Source organism: Brachyistius frenatus, unplaced genomic scaffold, assembly GCF_029030835.1.
Source record: "Brachyistius frenatus isolate BFR_SWC_R1_liver_20210118 unplaced genomic scaffold, ASM2903083v1 Contig_176, whole genome shotgun sequence".
NCBI classification, from domain to species: Eukaryota; Metazoa; Chordata; class Actinopteri; family Embiotocidae; genus Brachyistius; species Brachyistius frenatus.
This window is the reverse complement of record NW_027210775.1, coordinates 137,018-156,465: the sequence shown is the minus strand read 5'-3', so window position 1 is coordinate 156,465 and position 19,448 is coordinate 137,018. Positions and strand designations below refer to the sequence as shown.

At 42.5% G+C, this 19,448-nt stretch overlaps 2 protein-coding genes across 2 annotated transcripts in view; both read left to right on the top strand.

Annotated features, from left to right (window-relative positions):
* Window positions 1-306: 306 nt before the first annotated feature.
* LOC138632193 (5-hydroxytryptamine receptor 3A-like) lies at window positions 307-4,818 on the top strand. Its single transcript, XM_069717542.1, has 9 exons — window positions 307-346; window positions 441-604; window positions 1,384-1,428; window positions 1,569-1,678; window positions 2,452-2,624; window positions 2,702-2,862; window positions 2,944-3,154; window positions 3,231-3,389; window positions 4,329-4,818. Exons 1-9 carry the CDS (start codon window positions 307-309, stop codon window positions 4,613-4,615), a joined length of 1,350 nt encoding a protein of 449 aa, XP_069573643.1. The 3' UTR covers window positions 4,616-4,818.
* Window positions 4,819-5,560: 742 nt separating this feature from the next.
* tmem104 (transmembrane protein 104) overlaps window positions 5,561-19,448 on the top strand; it is a 42,280-nt gene continuing 28,392 nt past the window's right edge. The window contains exons 1-8 of the mRNA XM_069717540.1: window positions 5,561-5,811; window positions 6,414-6,467; window positions 7,292-7,413; window positions 7,982-8,063; window positions 10,674-10,767; window positions 11,425-11,505; window positions 16,762-16,861; window positions 18,509-18,605. Coding sequence (XP_069573641.1) covers window positions 6,423-6,467; window positions 7,292-7,413; window positions 7,982-8,063; window positions 10,674-10,767; window positions 11,425-11,505; window positions 16,762-16,861; window positions 18,509-18,605 — 621 coding nt within the window. The 5' untranslated portion in view covers window positions 5,561-5,811; window positions 6,414-6,422. The remainder of the gene's footprint in view (window positions 5,812-6,413; window positions 6,468-7,291; window positions 7,414-7,981; window positions 8,064-10,673; window positions 10,768-11,424; window positions 11,506-16,761; window positions 16,862-18,508; window positions 18,606-19,448) is intronic.

Below are 19,448 nucleotides of genomic sequence, written 5' to 3'. Positions count from 1 at the left end.
ATTCACTCTTATTTACGTGCATTTTAAGCTTTTACATTAAAACACTTGACCTCTTTCTGAACCTGTCCTCTCCTCACCTGATGCCACGCTGAGATTTTCTCATGTTGACTTTCTGCTGCAGCTGCAGCTCGACAATAGAAAAATAATGTTTGTCCATCTGCACAGAACACAGGAACAAAGACGCTTTTTCATTTTACACTTCGATAGCACAATTAATTTGATGTATAGACGTCTCATCCGCACTTTTGTATGGTTGTGTATATAAGCAGCTTTAAGAGGGGTTTGACTGAGACTGAGCTTGAAGCCATGGCGGCTCTGAGGACTCTCGCTCTTCTGGCTTTAACTTGTGAGTTATATTTTAGTAAACTTCAATAATAACGCATAATGTTGTTTATAAAAGTTGGAAGGCTCGTACAGATTTTTCGATCTGCTTCCTTCAGGTGTCTCCAGCAGTCAGACGTCGGACTGCTCCTACTCCGTCCTGCTGGAACACTTCAACCTGACCGAAACAAACGCCCTTCTGGAAATGGCTCGACCCGTGAAGAACTGGACCGCCTCCACCCTGGTGCAGCTGGACATGTTGGTGTACGGCATCTTAAAGGTGGTGAGTGTCTTCACGGTCCTCTCTGGTCTGAGCTCTCACAGGGAGCCAGTAACGGCTCAGGTCACTTAAAAACCCCAAAATATTACAGCCTGACTGATATGAGGAAGTAAAAAGAGTCGATATGTCGGACAGGGGTGTGAAGAAATTTGATTTATTTTTGATTAAAACATGCAACAAGAAAAATTCAAGATTGTGTACATGAAATAAGCTGTGACTCGACACCGTAAGTTTACAAAGTTGAAAGGAGGAAATATACAGAAACACTTCTGAATTAAACATTAATTAATGCGTTAATGTCTCATAAATCATCAGGAAGTCTTCAATGTATGAACAACACATTAATTACAGCATTAACTAAGGTGAGTACAGCCATCATGAAGAATTGATTTATTAAACATGATCATCAGGAACTCTGTGCAAACGATTTTGGACTTGTGAACCAAAGTCTGCAACACAAAACACATCGTGACCAATTAAGTATTAGTTACTCATGAGTTCATCATGTTTGTGGTCCTTAAAAAGAAAGTAGTGAACATTTAATCTTTATGATCTATTGTAGGTAAAAATGAAATAATTGTACACAATAGATGGTGAACACAAACATGATAAACTGCTTTAATTCATGTGTTTTTAATGAATTAATGATAATTAGTGTACCCTACTGTAAAGTGTTACATTTAATACCTATGAAAGATGTATTTAATATAATGATAAATCTGTCTAAAAACTTGTTGTAATTGCCCTTTAACTGCGACCTCGGTGCTGCTGGTTGTCTGCAGGACGAGAAGTCTCAAACGGTGACGGCTCACATCTGGCTCAATATAGTAAGTCTCTGCAGAGGCACGTTAAAGACACGTTTTCAATCCGATTTATCAACTTAAAGTACACATTAAAGTTCTCATCACTCATCAGCCTGTGTCAAAGATGCTTTTTCCTATTTTTTTATTTTTTATTTTATTTGCAGCGTTGGACAAATGAATTCCTCACCTGGAATCCGTCGGACTTCTGTGGGATTGACTCGCTGACCATCCCGAGATCGAAGGTCTGGATCCCAGATATCAGCATCCAAGAGGAGTACGTACGATTCGTTACAGAAGTCCCGCTTGTACCCACGCGATCATATTCGTGAAAAACAAGTTTTCAATTCTCATGCTGCAGATGAAATGTTGGTGAATTTGTATTAAAATGATGTACAAGAGAACATTTTTGTAAAAATGTATTGAACTAAATGAAACCAACCCAGTATCATGCCAAAGCATGTAATACAAACGCCAGTCCACTAGAGGGCGCCGTGTGTCAGTGTCATGTTTTCTTTGTAAAGTAAGATGCCTAAAGATAGCGGCCTAGTTTGGTTTTGGCGAAGATCATAGTTTAGGTTAGAATAAGTTTTTTTTTTTGTCAAAAAACGTGACGTACATGTAAGTTATTTAACGTATGCTAACTAGTTATATTTGTTATGTAAGTACAAATTTTAACTTATATTACTCCAAAAAAAAATCCCCATTGATTTTTTTCTCTCTCGTGAACTCGATTCGTGAAAGTCGTGTATTCGTTCCATCCAACCATTCCCGACCTCGTTCCTCCGCGCACGTTATCCCGTGACACTGACACGCAGCCCTCTAGTGGATAGACGGGTGCATTACACGCTTCAGCGAGACACCCAATTGCAAACAACATTTATGAACAATATTCAGCTGCTAAATTAAAAATCCTGATGATATGTGGTGTGACTAGATCTCAGAAAGTTTACTGATAAAACGTTTGTATCTGTGAGCAGTTTTTGATGAAGACGAGCGCGTATATCGAAAAGCTAACCGAGAGAAAATGTTCCTCTTTTGTTCCATCAGTGCTTCCGATACCGGGACCGTTCAAAAAAGCCCGTTTGTCACCGTGTCTCCGAGCGGCACGATGAGCGTAGAGGCCCGGCAGCGGCTCACCTACACCTGCCAGTTCAACCTCAATCTGTTCCCCTTCGACACGCAGAATTGTAACATCACCTACTGGTCCATGAGCGGCAACGGTAAATCGAACTGCAGCCATTATTTTACATGCAACTAAAATACAACTATTCAACGCTTTATTTAATTGTCTGCGCAGTGAGAAGTATAATGCTGGGAACGGTCAACAACAAAACAACCCTGTCGTTCATCTCTGAGCGCATCATGATCACACAGGGAGAGTGGAAACTCAAGAGTTTGGACATTTCCCAAGAAATTGTCCCCTATGATGGCGAACATGAAAGCGAACTCATTTACATGGTAAGAAGATATTTTTTTTAATGACGTTTAGATCACAGATCACCTTCGTTTTCCAAGTGTTTGAATAATCTGTTTTTACAGGTGTCATTCGAGAGGAAACCGATGCTGTACGTCATCAACCTCATCTTCCCCCTGTTCTATTTGCTGGTCCTGGATTTGGCCTCCTTCTTCATCAACGAGGCCAGAGGCGAAAAGCTGAGCTTCAAGGTGACCGTGCTGCTGTCCATCTCCCTCTTACTGCTGATCCTGCAGGACATGCTGCCCTCCACCGAAGAGAACCTGCCGATGATCGGTGAGCGGCTCGAGCAGAGGTTTGACCGTGTTCGGCGTCACGCCGGCCGCTAACGTCTCCGCGTCTTCGTTTCCAGCCATCTACTTTATTGCCGTGTTCGCCCTGGTGGGGCTGAGCGTCCTGGAGGTCATGCTGGTGAGCTTCCTAGTCGACCTCGAGAGTCAGTGCAGCGAGGAGGCTCGAAGCTCCGAGGACGTCCGGGTGGATGTTCAGCTGGAAGCCGAGCCGAGCGCAGGTACGATTCCACACAAAAACATTTATACATTGATGGAAACAGCGATAGATTTGAATAGACACAGTTTATTTGATTCTACTTTATACTTCCATGACAGCTTCAGTTACTTCACAGATGATTACACACACTAAGATGATGCAACAAGCTTTTACAACTTTGTTTCCCAAAAAGATGGGACGCTGTGTGAAATGTAGATAAAAACAGAATGCAAATATTTAATTAAAAATAGACTGAAGACAACGGATCAAATGTTAAAACTGTTACCTTTTAATATTTTCTGTAAAATAAATGCTCATTTTGAATTTGATGGCAGCAGCACGTCTCAAAAAAGTTGAGACAGGCGCAACAGAAGACTGGAAAATGTTATGTAATGCTACAAAAAAACAACAACAACAAAAAAACATCTGGTGGAACATCTCACAACTAATTAGGTTACCATGGCAACAGGTTGGTAACATTATTGGGTATAAAAGGAGAATTTCAGAGAAGCAGAGTCTCAGCAGTGAAGATGGGGAGAGGTTCAAAGACTGTGGGAAAATAGTGCAACAATTTAAGAATAATGTTCCTCAACGTAAAATTACAAAGAATTAGTGGATTTCATCGTCTACGGTTCAAAATATAATTAAAAGATTCAGAGAATTTCTGTACGAAAGGGACAACTCTATGATCTTTGGGCAGCATTGCATTAAAAACAGACACGATCCTGTAGATGGAAATCACTGCATGGGCTCAGGAACACTTCTGAAAACCATTATTTGTGTTCAAACAATCCACAAATGCAGGTTAAAACTCTCCAAAGAAGAAACCAGATATAAACATGATCCAGAAACACCGCCGCCTTCTCTGGACCGGAGATCATTGAGGATGGACTGAGGTGAAGCGGAAAACTGTCCTGAGGTCTGACGAATAAAAATGTGATCTTCCCTGTTTCCCCCACAGAGGCTGCTGGAGTTGAAGAGAAAGGCCCGGTTAAACCGGAGAAGAGTTACCGTCCTTCGGATCGGCCCGGTGACCGCGACCTGCTGAAACTGATCCTGGACGAGGTGAAGGCGGCTCGACAGCGAGCTGGAAAACCTGACCGAGACAAGGGAAAGTCGAGATGCTACAGAAAACTGGCTTACACCATTGACATCGTGTACTTTGTCTTTTATTTTCTTACTGTTGTAATTTTTGGGTGGATCATGTATGTGAAGTGGATTAAACAAGTGATTTTATTTAGTGGTTAGATAAAACCAGCCAGTGCTCTTATTTCACCATAACAAGGTTTTTAATAACAAAATATTACCTGGGCATTAACATTGCTAATTCAGACCAGCCGTCCTCTATAGATGTCTCTGCAGCTTTTCCTTCTTCAGATTATAGCATGAAAAAGATGGTGTGTTATAAATGCTCGGTCTCCACTGGAATGAATGGCTGAATTATTTGTTTATTAAGCTCAAAATAAGGTTGTGAAACAATAAAAATATTGGACTGTAGTTTGTTTTTATTTCTTCTTGTTAGGTTAGAGCTACAAACAATGTGAGTTAGGTGATTACTGGAGTGCAAAAGTGTATTATATGGGATAACTCTAGGACCAATGAATGATTACAAAAACAGGGGAAAAAAATAATATAGAAATGAATAAATACAGAAATACAAATTTAATGATCGCTTACTAATCCAGTTTATATAATAATTTAGTCTTTAATTAATCATGCTCATTTATTGATGTTTTTTTTTTTTTTTACTTCACACGTGTCATGGACTGATCATATGATATGTATACGTGTCATATGACAACATGCTGTTGAAGGGTTCGGTCGTTTTGAGAACCGAGGCAGTAGGGAGGGGCGGGGTTGAAACAAACCCGTAACAAAACGATGCAAGCAGCTGCTGATTTAACGAGCAGGTCGTCATGTATTTTAGAGTACAGTGAGAGTAACACTCCCCAGTAATAGTGAGCATAGTGTTACAGTGTGCAACGACATTGGTAAACAAAAACAACGCACCAACAACAAACCGAGCAAACCGCTTACCTGCAGCATCAAGTTCGATAGAACAATAACAAAACCGGATGTTTTATAATTCTCCAAAATAAAAGCTTGATTATATCAGGTACAGTTCGGAAACCGCGCACGACAAAAAAAAAAGTTTTACTTTGAAAGTGAGTACCGGAAGTGAGAGTTAGTATTAAAAGTAGCGCGGCCACGCGGAAGCGGGTCAGCTGGTTGGTTAGTTTATTGCCTAAGTTAGCTAAGAGGCTCGCGGGAACGTGTTTCACGTGTTGACGCCGACGTCCCTCCGACTGTCCGACGGCGACGAGCAGCTGATGTCGGCCCGGCGGGTCTCTTCCGGCTCGCTCGTGAGGGTTTGATCGAGCGGACGCGGTCGTCGCGCTGCTAGCCGAGCAGCTACGTTAGCAGGACGGACTGGAAACGGGAAGGTGAGCGGCACTGTTTACTTTTGTCTTTCGACACCCCGCGCAAAGCCAGCTGCAAGATAAAACCCACAAACGCCACTTTGATTAGAGTTTATGATAACAACAACAACAACAACGACAACGTAGCAACAAGACGTCATCCAGACGAAATAACTGCTCACGTGACGTTAACCTTTCAGGCTCCTCAACACAGAATACGTTTGACTTTTATTTTGAAATACGTCACGCTTACTGGCTCGTGTTCATGCCGAATTAAACAGCTGTTCTTATAATTTAAAAAATGTTCCTTCTTAGATTTCCAACCGACAAAAAAAAAAAAAAAAAAAAAAAAAAAAAAAAAAAAAAAAAAAAAAAAAAAAAAAAAAAATCTCTCTCTCTCTCTCTCTCTCTCTCTCTCTCTCTGTGTTTTTTTTTTTGCCACAGTTGAAATCAAACTTAAATTGCATGAAATGAGATTGGAGTTATTTTTCCTCTCGCCAGAAACATTTCACAGCCTTTATTTTGAATGCTATACTTCCGCGATGTGCATGCCAGCAAAGCAAATGTGAATTTTAAAGTCTGGAGGACAAACTTGTCTGTTTCTTTGTGTTTGTGTGTTTCCGTAGTCACCAACCATGGCAGGTGGCATTACAGACACCGGGGAGCCCTACTCCGCATTTGTGAGTACAATGCAGAACACTTTAAAAAAAATATATATATATTAAATATTTAAAAGCTTTTTAAGTTGTTTTTCAAATTCCTGAACTTTGACCCAATCAGCTGCACTGTCTTCACCCAGTAAAGTCGACCAGTCATTATTAATACACATTGTAAAAGAAAGTAGTTTATTTGAAGGAGCATTTCTTTAGGTTAATATCTTTGTCAGTGGGGCATTGTGCATATGACAATATAGTGAAAGAGGAAACATGAATGCTTACTCATCTTTTTGGTTTTACTCACCCCCGGCCTCTTTATAGTCTCAGGTCTGACAACTCATTTTGCAAAGCCGCTGACTTCCGTGTGACTTCGCCACAAAGATTCACTTCTGCTGATTAGAAGTTTTTTTTGTTTTTTTCCCAGGAAGCTAAAGCTTTGAATCATTAAAGCACTCTGCTACCCGATAGTGTAAGTGCTGCCCAATTAGCCTGGTCGTCTCCCTTGACAATGGTGGATTCTTCCAGCCAGTAGTTTGATCTTTATGAACCAGAGTTCGGAGAAGCACATGATACTGGAATCTGTTACGACTACTTTAATAAACCCAGACCGGACAAGCACAGAGAGGATGATAAACTTATCAAATCCTTAAAATCTCTCAATATGCCGATGATGTTTTTGTCTTTATGTCAAAACCTTTAAGTTCAGTCTTGCAGGAAAATCAACGACATCTATTAAGGTTTTAGGTTTTGGATTTCTGTCTGGTGGAGTTTAGAAGAAAAACGTTCCAGTTAAACACCAGCAGGGTCGCGTTAGACGTTTCTTCACCTTCCCCTCGTTTCCCCTCCAGGTGGGGCTGGTGTATATGTTCAACCTGATCGTAGGAACGGGTGCTCTGACGATGCCCAAAGCCTTCGCTGCAGCCGGTTGGGTGGTCAGCATGGCGCTCATCACCTTTCTGGGATTTATGAGGTGAGTCTGGTTCTGAAACGACTTGAATTTCAGAATAAAAGTTTTGCGCGTCAGCAGGGACGATGGATTTGTTTGTTTGATTGACACTTTCTCCTAAATCTGCCTTCTTTCCCAGTTTCAATTATTTATTTTTTTATCATTTTAACAGAACAATTCTATTTAAATAAGATGTTCGCTCTCTGCTGAACACAATTATTCAGACTTTAATGGCAGAGGTTAATCCTTTTAGTGTTTTAATGTTGTTGTTTTTTAAATAAATTTGCCCCAAAAATCAGCAATTAAAGGACAAAACAAGAATATAAAAACAAAACGAAATACAAAAATAACTGAATTAAGATTAATAGCCGTTGAATAAGTCATCAATCTTTCACTTTGATATCACCGAAATGTTTTAAGGAAGTATTCAGACTCTTAATTAAAAGAGTCAAATTTAAAGTCCACACAAGAATGTGGTTGAAGTGTGAAAGTAAAGGTCTTGTTATCATATTTATTAATTTCCACATCCATGTTGTTAAAACCGTCTCCTTCACCCGTCTGTTACCCCCCCCTCCCCCTCCCCCTCTCCCAGCTACATGACCACCACCTTCGTGATCGAGGCGATGGCGGCGGCCAACGCTCAGCTGCGCTGGAAGAGGAGGGAGCAGGAGGAGGTGAGATAACACACCCCGAGAAAGAAGCGGAGTCTTACTCTATATGTAAATATCTTTAATAGGATGTCGGCTGGACGGATGGTTCTCCATTCGCCGTGTCAGACAAACCAAATATTAAACGAGCAAATATTCCTTCCTGTCAGGGGGAGTTTATCTAATATGACATTAAGCCAAACACTATTTACAACCCGCAGGCAAAAAAAGACAGTAGAACTAATGCAGCACAGTTAGTTCTGGTTAACGTGCTCACAGGTCGTCTTCTGACTTGTTGAAGCAGCTAATAACAGAACGAGAGTCACTTTTTTTTAACAGCGATAAACCTGTGAAACACTCTGCGTCATAGCAAACATGAAGAAATATTTTTGAGCTACGTTACAGGACAGATCAATAAGATAAGAACCACCCTGTTTTGTTTTATAGCTGCAAAAGAAACTAGTGAAAATCTTCTTAAATACTTTATTTTGAAGAACATTTATTCTGAAATGACTCATAGAACTGGAGGTGAGTCTGGAAGTAAGTGTAATACCACAGAGGGCCACTAGGGGCTGGTTTAAAAAAAACCTCTGGCTGCAATAGACTCCCATTCAAAAAGCTTCAGGCTCCTCTTCTGAAATACAAAGTCAGTAAATGTGGGCGGGGCATAGCGTCCTTGGAGATGGAGTCATGTCCGCCCCTCGCTCCTCCCCAACTCATCCAAATATGGTCACTTCTGGCTCAAAAAAAAAACAAGATGGTTGGTCACCACCCAAATTTTAGCAATTTTTAGCCACTCAGATTGACTTTCCTCAGAAAAATATTATAGTTACACACGACCCCTTGATGTGCTGTTAAAAACAGGAAATAAAAAAAAAAGTGCAACAAGGGCGGAAAACTCGATGAAATAAAAAAATCGGACTTGCTTTTAATTACAGGGGCTTTTTAAATGACTTTAAACTGATGATACTCATCATGATTCAATAATCTTAACTGAACTGAATGAAATATGAAATAAAAAAAAAAAAAAGATATGAATTAAATGAAAAGTCAGAGTTGTCTAGTCCTAAACCTGTTTACAAACATTTGAATGAGATCCAACCAGTAATCAAACTGCTTTTTGATTTAGTTGTACACAAAACAAGAATTTCTAAATTATGAGTGAACTGAGGCTCAACCGGTCTGACATCCTTTCAGATATTTAAGCTGTTAAACATGAAATAAAACCTCAGTTTGTTGAAGTTCACGGTGTTTCTGCAGCTCAAAACCTGACCGTCCTTTCACATCAGGGTTTATCTCCTCCTCTTCAACATCCGAGGCTCTTCACAGGAGGAACAATGACTGTTTTCATTTCTGTCCTTGTAAAACACACTTGACTGCCCAATATTTAAGCTTTAAAGCCTGAGAATAATTTTCCTCATTTTTAATAGGAAGCTGTATTCTTTTATTCTGAAGGCTGTTGTTATTTTATTGCCCAACTCCAGCAGGAGTGAAATGCGCCTCTTGCCGCCCGTCTAAAAGAAATTGCTATGAAGCCGGAGTCTTAAATCATTTTTACTTTGACCGAGAATAAAAAGAGACTTTGTGCTCTCCGACTGGCTCTTTGTTTCCCCCTCGGTGCAGAAGTCATTTCCCTTAATACCTGCGGGTTTCCAGCTGAGGGGTTACGAGCCCGAGGACGATCGGCCGGCCCGAAACCGATTCATAATTTTCCTCCCACGTAATGGAAAACAAGGGAGGGATGGAAGTGGAAATGCGTTTTTATTTCCCTCTGCTTGAGTGATGACTATTAACAGAAATATAGGATGTTTTTTTACAGTGATGCATCATGATGGGTTTTCAGAGCAGGTGTTTTTACTGCCTTGTTGTGTTGCATCTGCAGCAAAGTGAAGTCCTGATTAAACAGTATTTGACTCCGGTTTGGGAGTCATCGCTGCCCTCTGCTGGAACCTCAGGATGACTGCAGACTGGATCAATATTTTTGTAAAAGCTCGAGTCGTGTGAAAAATTCAGGACAGCAAAAGAGACACAAAGTCATTCCTATAACATGTTTAGTTCATAAGTTGTTGATTTCCAAACAGGAATAAACACATATTCATCCTACATTTACTATTAAAAACAAAATCCTTCATGTAAAATGTTAAAGTGACAAATGTCCCGCTGCTCATCCTGGTGTTTCACTTCAATTATGTGTCGCTGCTTTAATTAAAGTCAGATTGTCTTCCGCGGCCGCTTGTGTTAATCTCTTATTTTGGCGGGTTGCTGCTGTTGTTTGCTAGTTGTTTGTTTACTCCTCCTCTTCCTCCTCCTCCTGCTCCTCCTCCTCTCTCGGTCGTTTATTCAGATGATGACACTCCTCGCCATCGCTGGCAGTTAATTGACATTAATCTGCAGAGAATCTTCTGTGAAAATGATAAAAAGCGACGTGCGGGTCTGTGATTGGTGTGAACCGAGAGCTCCTCCGTCCTCCAAACTCGCTGCACAGCTGTTGCCTTGTAATTTCCAGATGTTGCACCCCCACACCCCCTCACCTCCGTCACATACGGAGAAAATAAACGCTAATAGCTTGTAAACTGACTGTTGTTTATGCTGTGAAATTAGGGCAGCTTTTAAACGTTCGTATCGTTTCCTCCGCAGGTCAACGACAGCGACTCCACCTCCGAGTACTCCGACGACGACGTCGTGGCCCGAGGGCGGGCGGAGCCGGAGACCAAGCCCATCCTGTCCCAGCGTGAGTATTGTGAAACAAACACCCCTTTGTTTACCTGTAAACAGGAAGTTCACAGCATCATTTACACTCTTAGCTCTTTTATGAGGAACACCTGTGCACCCGTTTATCAAATGCAATCAACCAATCAGGTAAAAACCTGCAGAATGGAGCTTCTTCTTCTTCTTCTTCTTCTTCTTCTTCTTCTTCTTCTTCTTCTTCTTCTTCTTCTTCTTCTTCTTCTTCCCTTTTCTCTTGTTGCTGAAGAAATGTTGAGGGCATCATTTTTTTCCCCTGAACAATCGACAGCTGCAAATCTTGTCGAATCTTCCTTTTTATTTTTGATTTATTTTAACAAATCTTGCAACCGTTACAAATTTGCATCGCTGCAAAAAAGGGTTTTGACGCAGTCGTGTATTTTCTTATTTTTGTGGAGTTTATTCCTCACGACCTTTTAGATATTTAATCACAGTTATTTGTATGACAGCTACAGCTGTTCCTAATGAAGTGCTCACAGAGTGTATTTCATGACAGGAGATGAAGAAAGCAGAAGCAAAGGATGAGATACGATATATTTAGCTGTTGGTGGAAAAAGTCCTGATGTGGTTGGTGATGCAACATACTTAATATCTTTATAAAGAATCAGATTGATCCTCTGTTTTTTTTTGTACGTTTCCACAGAGCGATCCGGTCACGTCGACCACTTCGACATCGTGGAGCGGATCGAGATGGGTCAGATGGCCTCCATGTTCTTCAACAAAGGTAACACTCCTCTCTCGCCTCCAGCTTCCTGCTCCCACCGCCCGTTATTCAATTACCTCCCATCATTAGCCACGTGTAACATTTATGGAGGAGTACTGAAGGTTTTTTATTTTTTTTATGTCACATTTACAAAGGAAGGCTGCTGGCGCTTTAATTGGATGTGATTATATATGGATAAATTGCCCTTGGTTATAATTACCTGTTTGAGACCCCATCAAGGCTGTTAAATCCCCTGACAAAGTGTGTGTGTGTGTGTGTGTGTGTGTGTGTGTGTGTGTGTGTGTGTGTGTGTGTGTGTGTGTGTGTGTGTGTGTGTGTGTGTGTGTGTAAAACTGTACTGGTGGCAAACACCTGAATGATTTGGGAGCTAATGAACCTCCCGCTAACTGCTGGTTGGTGGATTGAAAGCAGAATCACGTTGAACTGGAGACGGAGATCCCTGCGGCTTCACATCCCTCAGTCATATCAGTGTATTGTCCCGGCCGTGTCCGTACGCAGGACATTCCTCCTCCTTCCTCCTCCTCCTCTCTCCGGTCCACTCGCATTAAGCCACCTGGCTCTTCGTAACCAGATGCGAGTCACTCAACAGTCTGCGTCGTCCTCGTCGTAGCAGCGAATAAAAGAACAACAAAAAAAGGTCACAACATCATCTTGAGCTGACATCTTCTGCTGTTCAGTGTTTGAACAGTAGGTGGAGCACTCGGCACACGCACACACACACACGCACACACACACACACACACACACACACACACACACACACACACACACACACACACACACACACACACACACACTAGTAGTAGCGACAACACATCCACTGGGCTCATGTTCACACCCACACGTGTGAACGCACTCATGCATGCCGCCGTGCAGCTCCCGCCGTTAAAGCTGCAGCGTGCCATCACTCACTCCGCCGTCCCGCCTGTTAAAGGTGCCCCGGAAAAAAAATAAAAATCTCTCTGCTGATGACCTCTCCCTCTGCAGACCGTGTGCAGGTGATAGAGACACGTGGAGGTATCGATTGGTAATAAGGAAATTAGTTTTCTCTCCCCTGTGTGGTTGGACAGCTGCCCGGTGACTCTCATCAGATGTGAATTAAGACCGGCACGAGTCCCAGCACATGCTGGACGAGGAGAAAAGGGGGAAACGCAGCTCCTTTGACTCCCGACGGCGACGACCTGCCCCCGTTTCCTCCCGTTTTCAAAACCTGAACGTGAGCTTTCCCTTTTTAAGTGCAAATGATATAACGGGTCAAGCAAGGTGTCGTTTACAAGGTTTGATACGACGCTTTAGTTTGGGACCGATATACTAAAACAAAACATAAGCATACTGCATAATACACAAATTCTGCAAGACATGCATAGAAATTTACGCATGAACGTTCTCAGAACTGCTGTTATGTCCAGTAACTACTATTTACTTAGTCAACAGTTAATTGATTAATGGAAAAAATAATCAGCAGATTAATTGATGATGAAAAGAGCTTTTAGTTGCAAGCTTTGCTCTTTGTACTGACTCCGTTTCCTGGTCAGCGAGCTTCTAGATTTTATAGTTCTGCATTAAACCTACAAAATTTATGTCCAAAGCGTTTAAAAATGCAACAACATCCCTGAAAACGTAAATTTCTGACCTCCTCCAAAGGGAATGGCTGTACAGTTTGGTAGAAGTGACACTTAATCCAAACCAACCCCAGGAAACAACCCTAAATTGCGAGGGATTATGGGAGTGAGGGGACAGATGTTGACAGCTGGTAACCAGAAGTTCCCTTTGATTCTAAAGTGGAGCAAAACAAAATCGCCTGACAGTTCTTTAACCGATGTGGAGAAGAGGGAGGTAAATAAGAAGAACCAGTCCATTATTCTGTGCCCAAGTTACAGGACATTACATTTTAACACACCGCCTCCCCCCTTCCTCCAAGATGATAAATTGCAGGCGTGATCGCACGCTGTCTTTCCGTCCTGCACCTTCGCAGGCAATTAAAAGGCATCTCCTGCTGTCGAAGCAGCGCTCTTAGAGGACATTTGACTTCCTCCTGGGCTGAAATTGACGTGGCGGTGAGGTAGTGAGGCGGGCTTGGAATAAGGCCACGGATATCGTATCAGCCTGACCCGCAGCCACTGACAGGAATGTTGATGGGGGCTGGTTTATCTGCACCGCCGTGGAAAAGGTGTTACTATAACCTTCACATCGACGATTTGAAAGTTGATTAGAAGACGACTTTGGTTAAAGTCACAAAAGAGCAGAGACTAACAGAAGCCTTGCATCAGCATCTAGTCTTTTTCTTTCCTTTTGAGATATGAAGTGGTGCCGAATGGCACGGCGGCCAATTGTTTCTCCGACGCGAGCCGCCCTTCGCCTGACATGCGGAGGGGCCGTGGCGCTGAATACTAATTCACCCCGCTGGAACACAGGCCACTGTCTTTTTAATGAGAGCCAAACATGGGCCACATCCATTTTTAATACTTGACTGACTTTTACTTTAAATGTCATACTTGAGCATGGAAAATGAAAGTCAAGAGTGCCCGAGCCACTGGGAAGATAAATGGTCTTGTTTGCCTCGGCTTTGAATTCGAAATTATTTTCCATAAGCCGCTGCTGCAACAGTTTCCCGCGCTGGCTTTCGGAGGGGATGCATTTTAATGTCGGGTGTGTTTATAATGGCAAACTGAGATCAACCCCAACTCATCAATACCACAAATTCCATCCCAGGATGGAAGTCTGCTCCACGACGGCTTAATTTGTTTCCCAAAATGAGACCAAGCGAGGTCCGTTCTGTTGGTTGATAAGAATCAAAACGAAGCAGTATAACAATGTCTAATTTACATATTTACACAGGTCGTCCACCAGAGGGCGCTGGCTTTTATAACGTATACAGGTATGACTCTTTTTCCAGTTCTCCCAAACAGAAAACAGACTAATTAAAGATGTTAACTGGTGGTCAGCTTCATCACTATCAGATTTTTAAAATGAAAATCTCTGCCATCGATCAGACTCTTTGGGGTTTTCTTCTTTGCCTCTCCTCCCCAGAACAATGATAACTTCATTACTGCACCTTAAATGAGCCGTCACCTCACCGGGTTCAGTCCTATTTACTTACGTTGTTTAATGGTGTTGTTGCCTCGCGGCCCAGTTCAATTTAGATTTGATTTGTGAAATATTTTAATTGAACTATCTCAAAACTTCCCTCCGGTTGAATATGAGTAGAGAAACAGAGTAATGAGGGGAAATTAAAAGTTAAAATGTACTTTACTTTTCTTTATTTGAGCGGTTTTCAGTGACGCCTCATTTTAAACAAAACACACTTCCACCTTACGGCACAGGTCGAAGTAAACTCATTGAAATACAGTGTTTTACTATTGTAAATGATGTAGTATTGGATCCCTGAAAGTCTCAGTCTATCAGTGCTGTTGAGTCTTTGCTGTATTTCTACATCTAAACGTGGCATCAGTGTTTTAAAAAATAAATAAATTGTATCCTCACATGCAGGTCGTCGTGTCCGCTGTCAGTCAGCGCCGACGTGTTGATGGATCGAGATGCGTTTCACAGCTCGACAAAACTACCGAGCTCCCGCGCGAAGACCCGTTTTGCAGCCGTGTTTTGCCTGCGGCTCGGAGTAATTGGGAAATATTAGTTACAGCGCCGCGGAGGCCGGCATCCCCGCGGCCAAGCGGCACTCTCCGCCTGCTATCGCTCACCGGCAGTACGGAGCGTCCCGTTTTTCTGCCTCCTATCTGCAGCCGAGGTGGGAATACGTCCTGTCCGTGTTCGTGCTGCATTATGGGTAATGAGACAGAGTTTGAAGCTGGACAACAATTTTAACATGTTCTTATGCTGTATGTTATATTTAATGGAGCATGAAAATATAATGTTATATAAAATTTAATGTTAAATTTTTGTTGATTTTAAAGAGAAGTTGATTCACCTTTTTAAAGTTAGTTTTGTGGTGCTGCTCAGTTAAACTACAATATATATTATTACTTATATCTACTCTACCTTTATGGATATAAAAGGAGAAAACAAAGTATTGAAGAGACTTTTTAGGCTTTCAACTAATTCATTAATGAATTGATTGATGAGATAATGGAGACAAACTCACATTTACTGGTCGGACAAACAAATGCAGTTTTATTCTTTTCTTTCTTAACAGGGGTCGTAGCGTCTTCTTCTTTTGCTCTTTAACGGCTTTTGGTAAACAGCTTTTAGGTGCATTACCGCCACCTTGTGGAGGTATTAACACATTATAACCGGGTGCCAGTGAAAACAAGGCTCTAATAAGAGTCACATAAATTAGAAAATTATCCATTTTCTTTTCCCCTCCGGTCAGATATGAAGATTTGCTGCTTTTGTTAGATTTTAATCGTTGTGAATGAAATATTGTTGGACTGACAGATAAACAAAAAACTGCTGAGGAAACTGTAACGTGCAGATTATTTTCGGACGCTTTGTAGACCGAATCATGAATCGATTTATCAGGAAACTGTCTGGACGAGGCTGTGAAGGAAACAACCCTCTGTTGGGCCTCCGGTCTTTAATGTTGGATTCTGATTCTGTGTTTTCAGTCAGCTGACTTCTTTGTTTACATCCCCTTTTTCCACTTCAATCACACCAACGGTCCGATGGGCACCCTCAGCCGTTAAAGAATCGCTGCCATTCATAAAGCTGCAAATCTGTCAACTTTTATTCCTTTTTAATGGACTCTGTGCTCTAATTTCCTCGGCAGTATAATGAATTAACCGAGAGGTCCAGTTGGACGGTTGAACCCCGTCTGAGAAGAGAAGAGGATGATGGATGTGCGCTGTTGATCTGTCTGCCGGTGAAGGCTCGGAGGAGGAAAAGGAGGAAGAGGAAAAGGAGGAGGGCAGCTGGTTAAGAGCTCGTTGCTATGGAGAGTGAAAAAACTTCCTTCGTGGAGCGATTAGTTTTTTTTAAATTAAAGTCATTAATATTTTTCATTGAACCCGTACGATGGGCATCGACTTCCCCAGAAGAAAAAAAGGGGATGGAGGGATGAGACGAGCGGAGGTGTAGATGGGAGTGAGTTTTAATAGAGATGGCACCGCGGAAGGTAAAGTTGGACACGCATGGTCCGTCGGCCATATTTCACCATGAAGTGTTTGGATGGCTGCTGGGTGGGAAAAAAAAAAAAAAGCGTTTTGCTCGTCACCTTTTTTGATGTCGCGTATTTTATGAATCTGCTGAGAAAACAGTCTCGAGTCGGTCACGTCTCAAACTTTTACACATTTTGTCTTTCAGTTGGCGTCAACATGTTTTACATCTGCATCATCGTCTATCTGTACGGAGACCTGGCCATCTACGCGGCAGCGGTGCCGATATCGCTCATGGAGGTCACCTGGTAAGAATAATACCTGGATTTATTGTGAAATAAAACTCGATGTTTCCTCTTTTCACTTTTGGCGAGACGAAGCCCGTCTGTCCTCGTCTCGTCCGTCCCCCTCCGTCCCCACAATCCGGTCCCGTCGTGACCCGCTGAACTCCAGATTGAGACAATAAAAGCGGAGCTGACAGAAGCCTTCAGGCCGGATCACCTCCCTCTGCGTCGTGTTAAACTCGCTTCCAGACAGGGTTTTATTGCAGACTGGGTGGAAATGAGGTATTTCATACAGTTATAGACTCGTCAGAGGCCCTTGGATCACAGAAAAACTCATTCTCCCCTTCAGGCGCTGTTGCAGTGAGACTTGGGACCGTGAAAGTTTCGATGTTTTTGATAGTTTCAGGTAGTTTCAAAAAGTTTTGGGGGAAAATCCTTTATTACCAACCACCTTTTTATTTTGTCTGAGTCCAGTGTTTAACGTCGCCCAGAATGACCCGGGTAAATCGGACGCTGTCGGAGCACGAGAGTCCGAACCGAGCTTCACGTTTTTGTCACATCGTAAACATGTGATCCGTGAGCGCACTAAAGAAATCAACATCTTCCAAATATTTGGTTACGTTGCTTTCCCATCTGCTAATTTGGGTGCGGACCAAACATGTTAGCTGTGACAGCAGCTCAAGTCAACACGATGTGTCTTAACCTCTTCGTTGTTGCACTCTGTTGGTCCATAAACAACAAAATTGTCACCATAATTAACATATTGACCAGTAGGTATGACAATCTGGTTCCTCAGCTTGATCCCTGCTGATTAAACATCAGGTTCATGCTGTTCCTGTATTGTTTTAATACAGTTAAACTTGCACTGTATTTTGATCAGATAACTGAAGGAGGGTGAAATATCGACGTGGCTGCTGGCGGTAAACTGCTGCACTTGAATGCTTTAATGTCTTTTCGAACGGTCGATTCTCTTCCTCCTCGCTCAAATTTGAGACTTTCACTTTTATCCACTCTTGTTTTTGGGTGTGAAAAATCTCAGTTTAAGTGTGGAAACAGGGATTCAATCTGTCACCAACATCTTTGCTGAACCAGATCCTCATCAGATCTCTGCTCATGTTTTAGTCTCAAAATCACAAGTAAAATAGACGAAAGCAGACGGACACAAAGCTAAATGATTCTGACGAAAGTTGTCAATTCAACTTTTAATTCTCAAAGTTTCTTTCATATCTCCTTCTTCTTCTTCCTTGTAATTGTTGTTCTGACGAAGCCGTCCTACCTCCTCCTGTCCCGCGGCGCGGCACGCTGACGTTGTCTTATCGCATCAAACTCCCCCACTGTGTTCCGAACCTCGATCACCTTCCGGCGAGAACAAACGTTGGATCGTAACGGAGACTTCAGAAGCAGTTTGCGTCGCCTGAAGGCACAAAGTTCTCGGCAGCGGGAGCAGATGGTTTTCCTCGAGCTCGGTCCGACGGCAGCGTTCGAGACGGAGACCCTCTTTAAGTTTTCACAACATCGAGCTTTTCCTCAGGCAGATTTGGTGTTTTTTTTTATAGAATGTAGAATTTTTCTTCTTTTTTATATCTCAAAGTTGGGATAAAAGTTCATGCTGTAGATCGGTGATTGGTCTGGCTGTTTCACGTGAAGCTCGGTCTGTCTGTGTTCCTGCAGTGGAAATCACTCCTGCAGCGCTGGAAGTGTGAAGTACAACGACACGGATCCGTGCTGGGGCTCCATCTCCAGGAAAGATGCCTACAGGGTGTTTCTGGTAAGTGCTTCTACCTCTGTTTACCTCCGCCTCTCTTATTCGCTCGATGGAAGGGGGACTGCAGAAGCGCCTTAAGCTGCAATACCACCGAGCGCCACCAGAGGTCGGCTCCAAAAAGCCTCCGGCTCCATAGACTCCCATTCAACTTCTCTCATCAAATCCAAAGTGAATAAAATGTGTCCATCAGTTATCTCGGTGTTGTTAGCTAAAGTCACTCCTTCTTCTTAGTTTTCTGGAGGTCCATCTGAAAATAATCCCTCATTCATTAGAAAAGAAGATTCAAAAAGACCTGTTTTTGGGGGCGTGTCTGTTTGATTGACAGGCCTGTGGTGCAGTCAGGTTACAGCTATCGGTGGGCGGGACTTAGTATCGTCATAGTTTCCAGTCAGATCCACCGCTGGCAGTGATGCGGGTTGTGAGCTGAGCCCCACTGAAATCTGCCTTAATCACAGTTTACCTGTTTATATTTACATAAAGACGTCCTGGATGAGGATTGGAAGCATTTTTATTTTATTTTCTCCTCTTTGAAAAGTATTCCACGGTGGCGATGCCCCCCTGGACACCGACTCTAAATATAGCTTGTGTTTTTTGGGGTTCAAACATCGTGGATGTTTCCATGCCAAGCCCCACCTCCGTCTCCTAACAACACTTCATGTCCTCTCCCCTCCGACTTCCCCCGACGCCTCACCTGCCCACAGGAGGCGTTTTCTCTTCGGCGTCCTTGAAGTGTTGACGCGAGCCAAACTCTGCGATTTCAACCCGAGCTTTAACTTTGCACGGCGACAGTGATAGATGTGCTGATCTTCCTTCTCCGGTTTAATCCCTCCCTCTTCCTCCCCCCGT

Excerpts from the sequence above, each read along its gene's own strand:
- LOC138632193 (XM_069717542.1), top strand. The coding sequence starts at position 307 with ATGGCGGCTCTGAGGACTCTCGCTCTTCTGGCTTTAACTT. Across the intron at positions 3,155-3,230 it reads AGAGAACCTGCCGATGATCG|CCATCTACTTTATTGCCGTG; the intron begins GTGAGCGGCTCG and ends CTTCGTTTCCAG. Across the intron at positions 3,390-4,328 it reads GGAAGCCGAGCCGAGCGCAG|AGGCTGCTGGAGTTGAAGAG; the intron begins GTACGATTCCAC and ends TTTCCCCCACAG.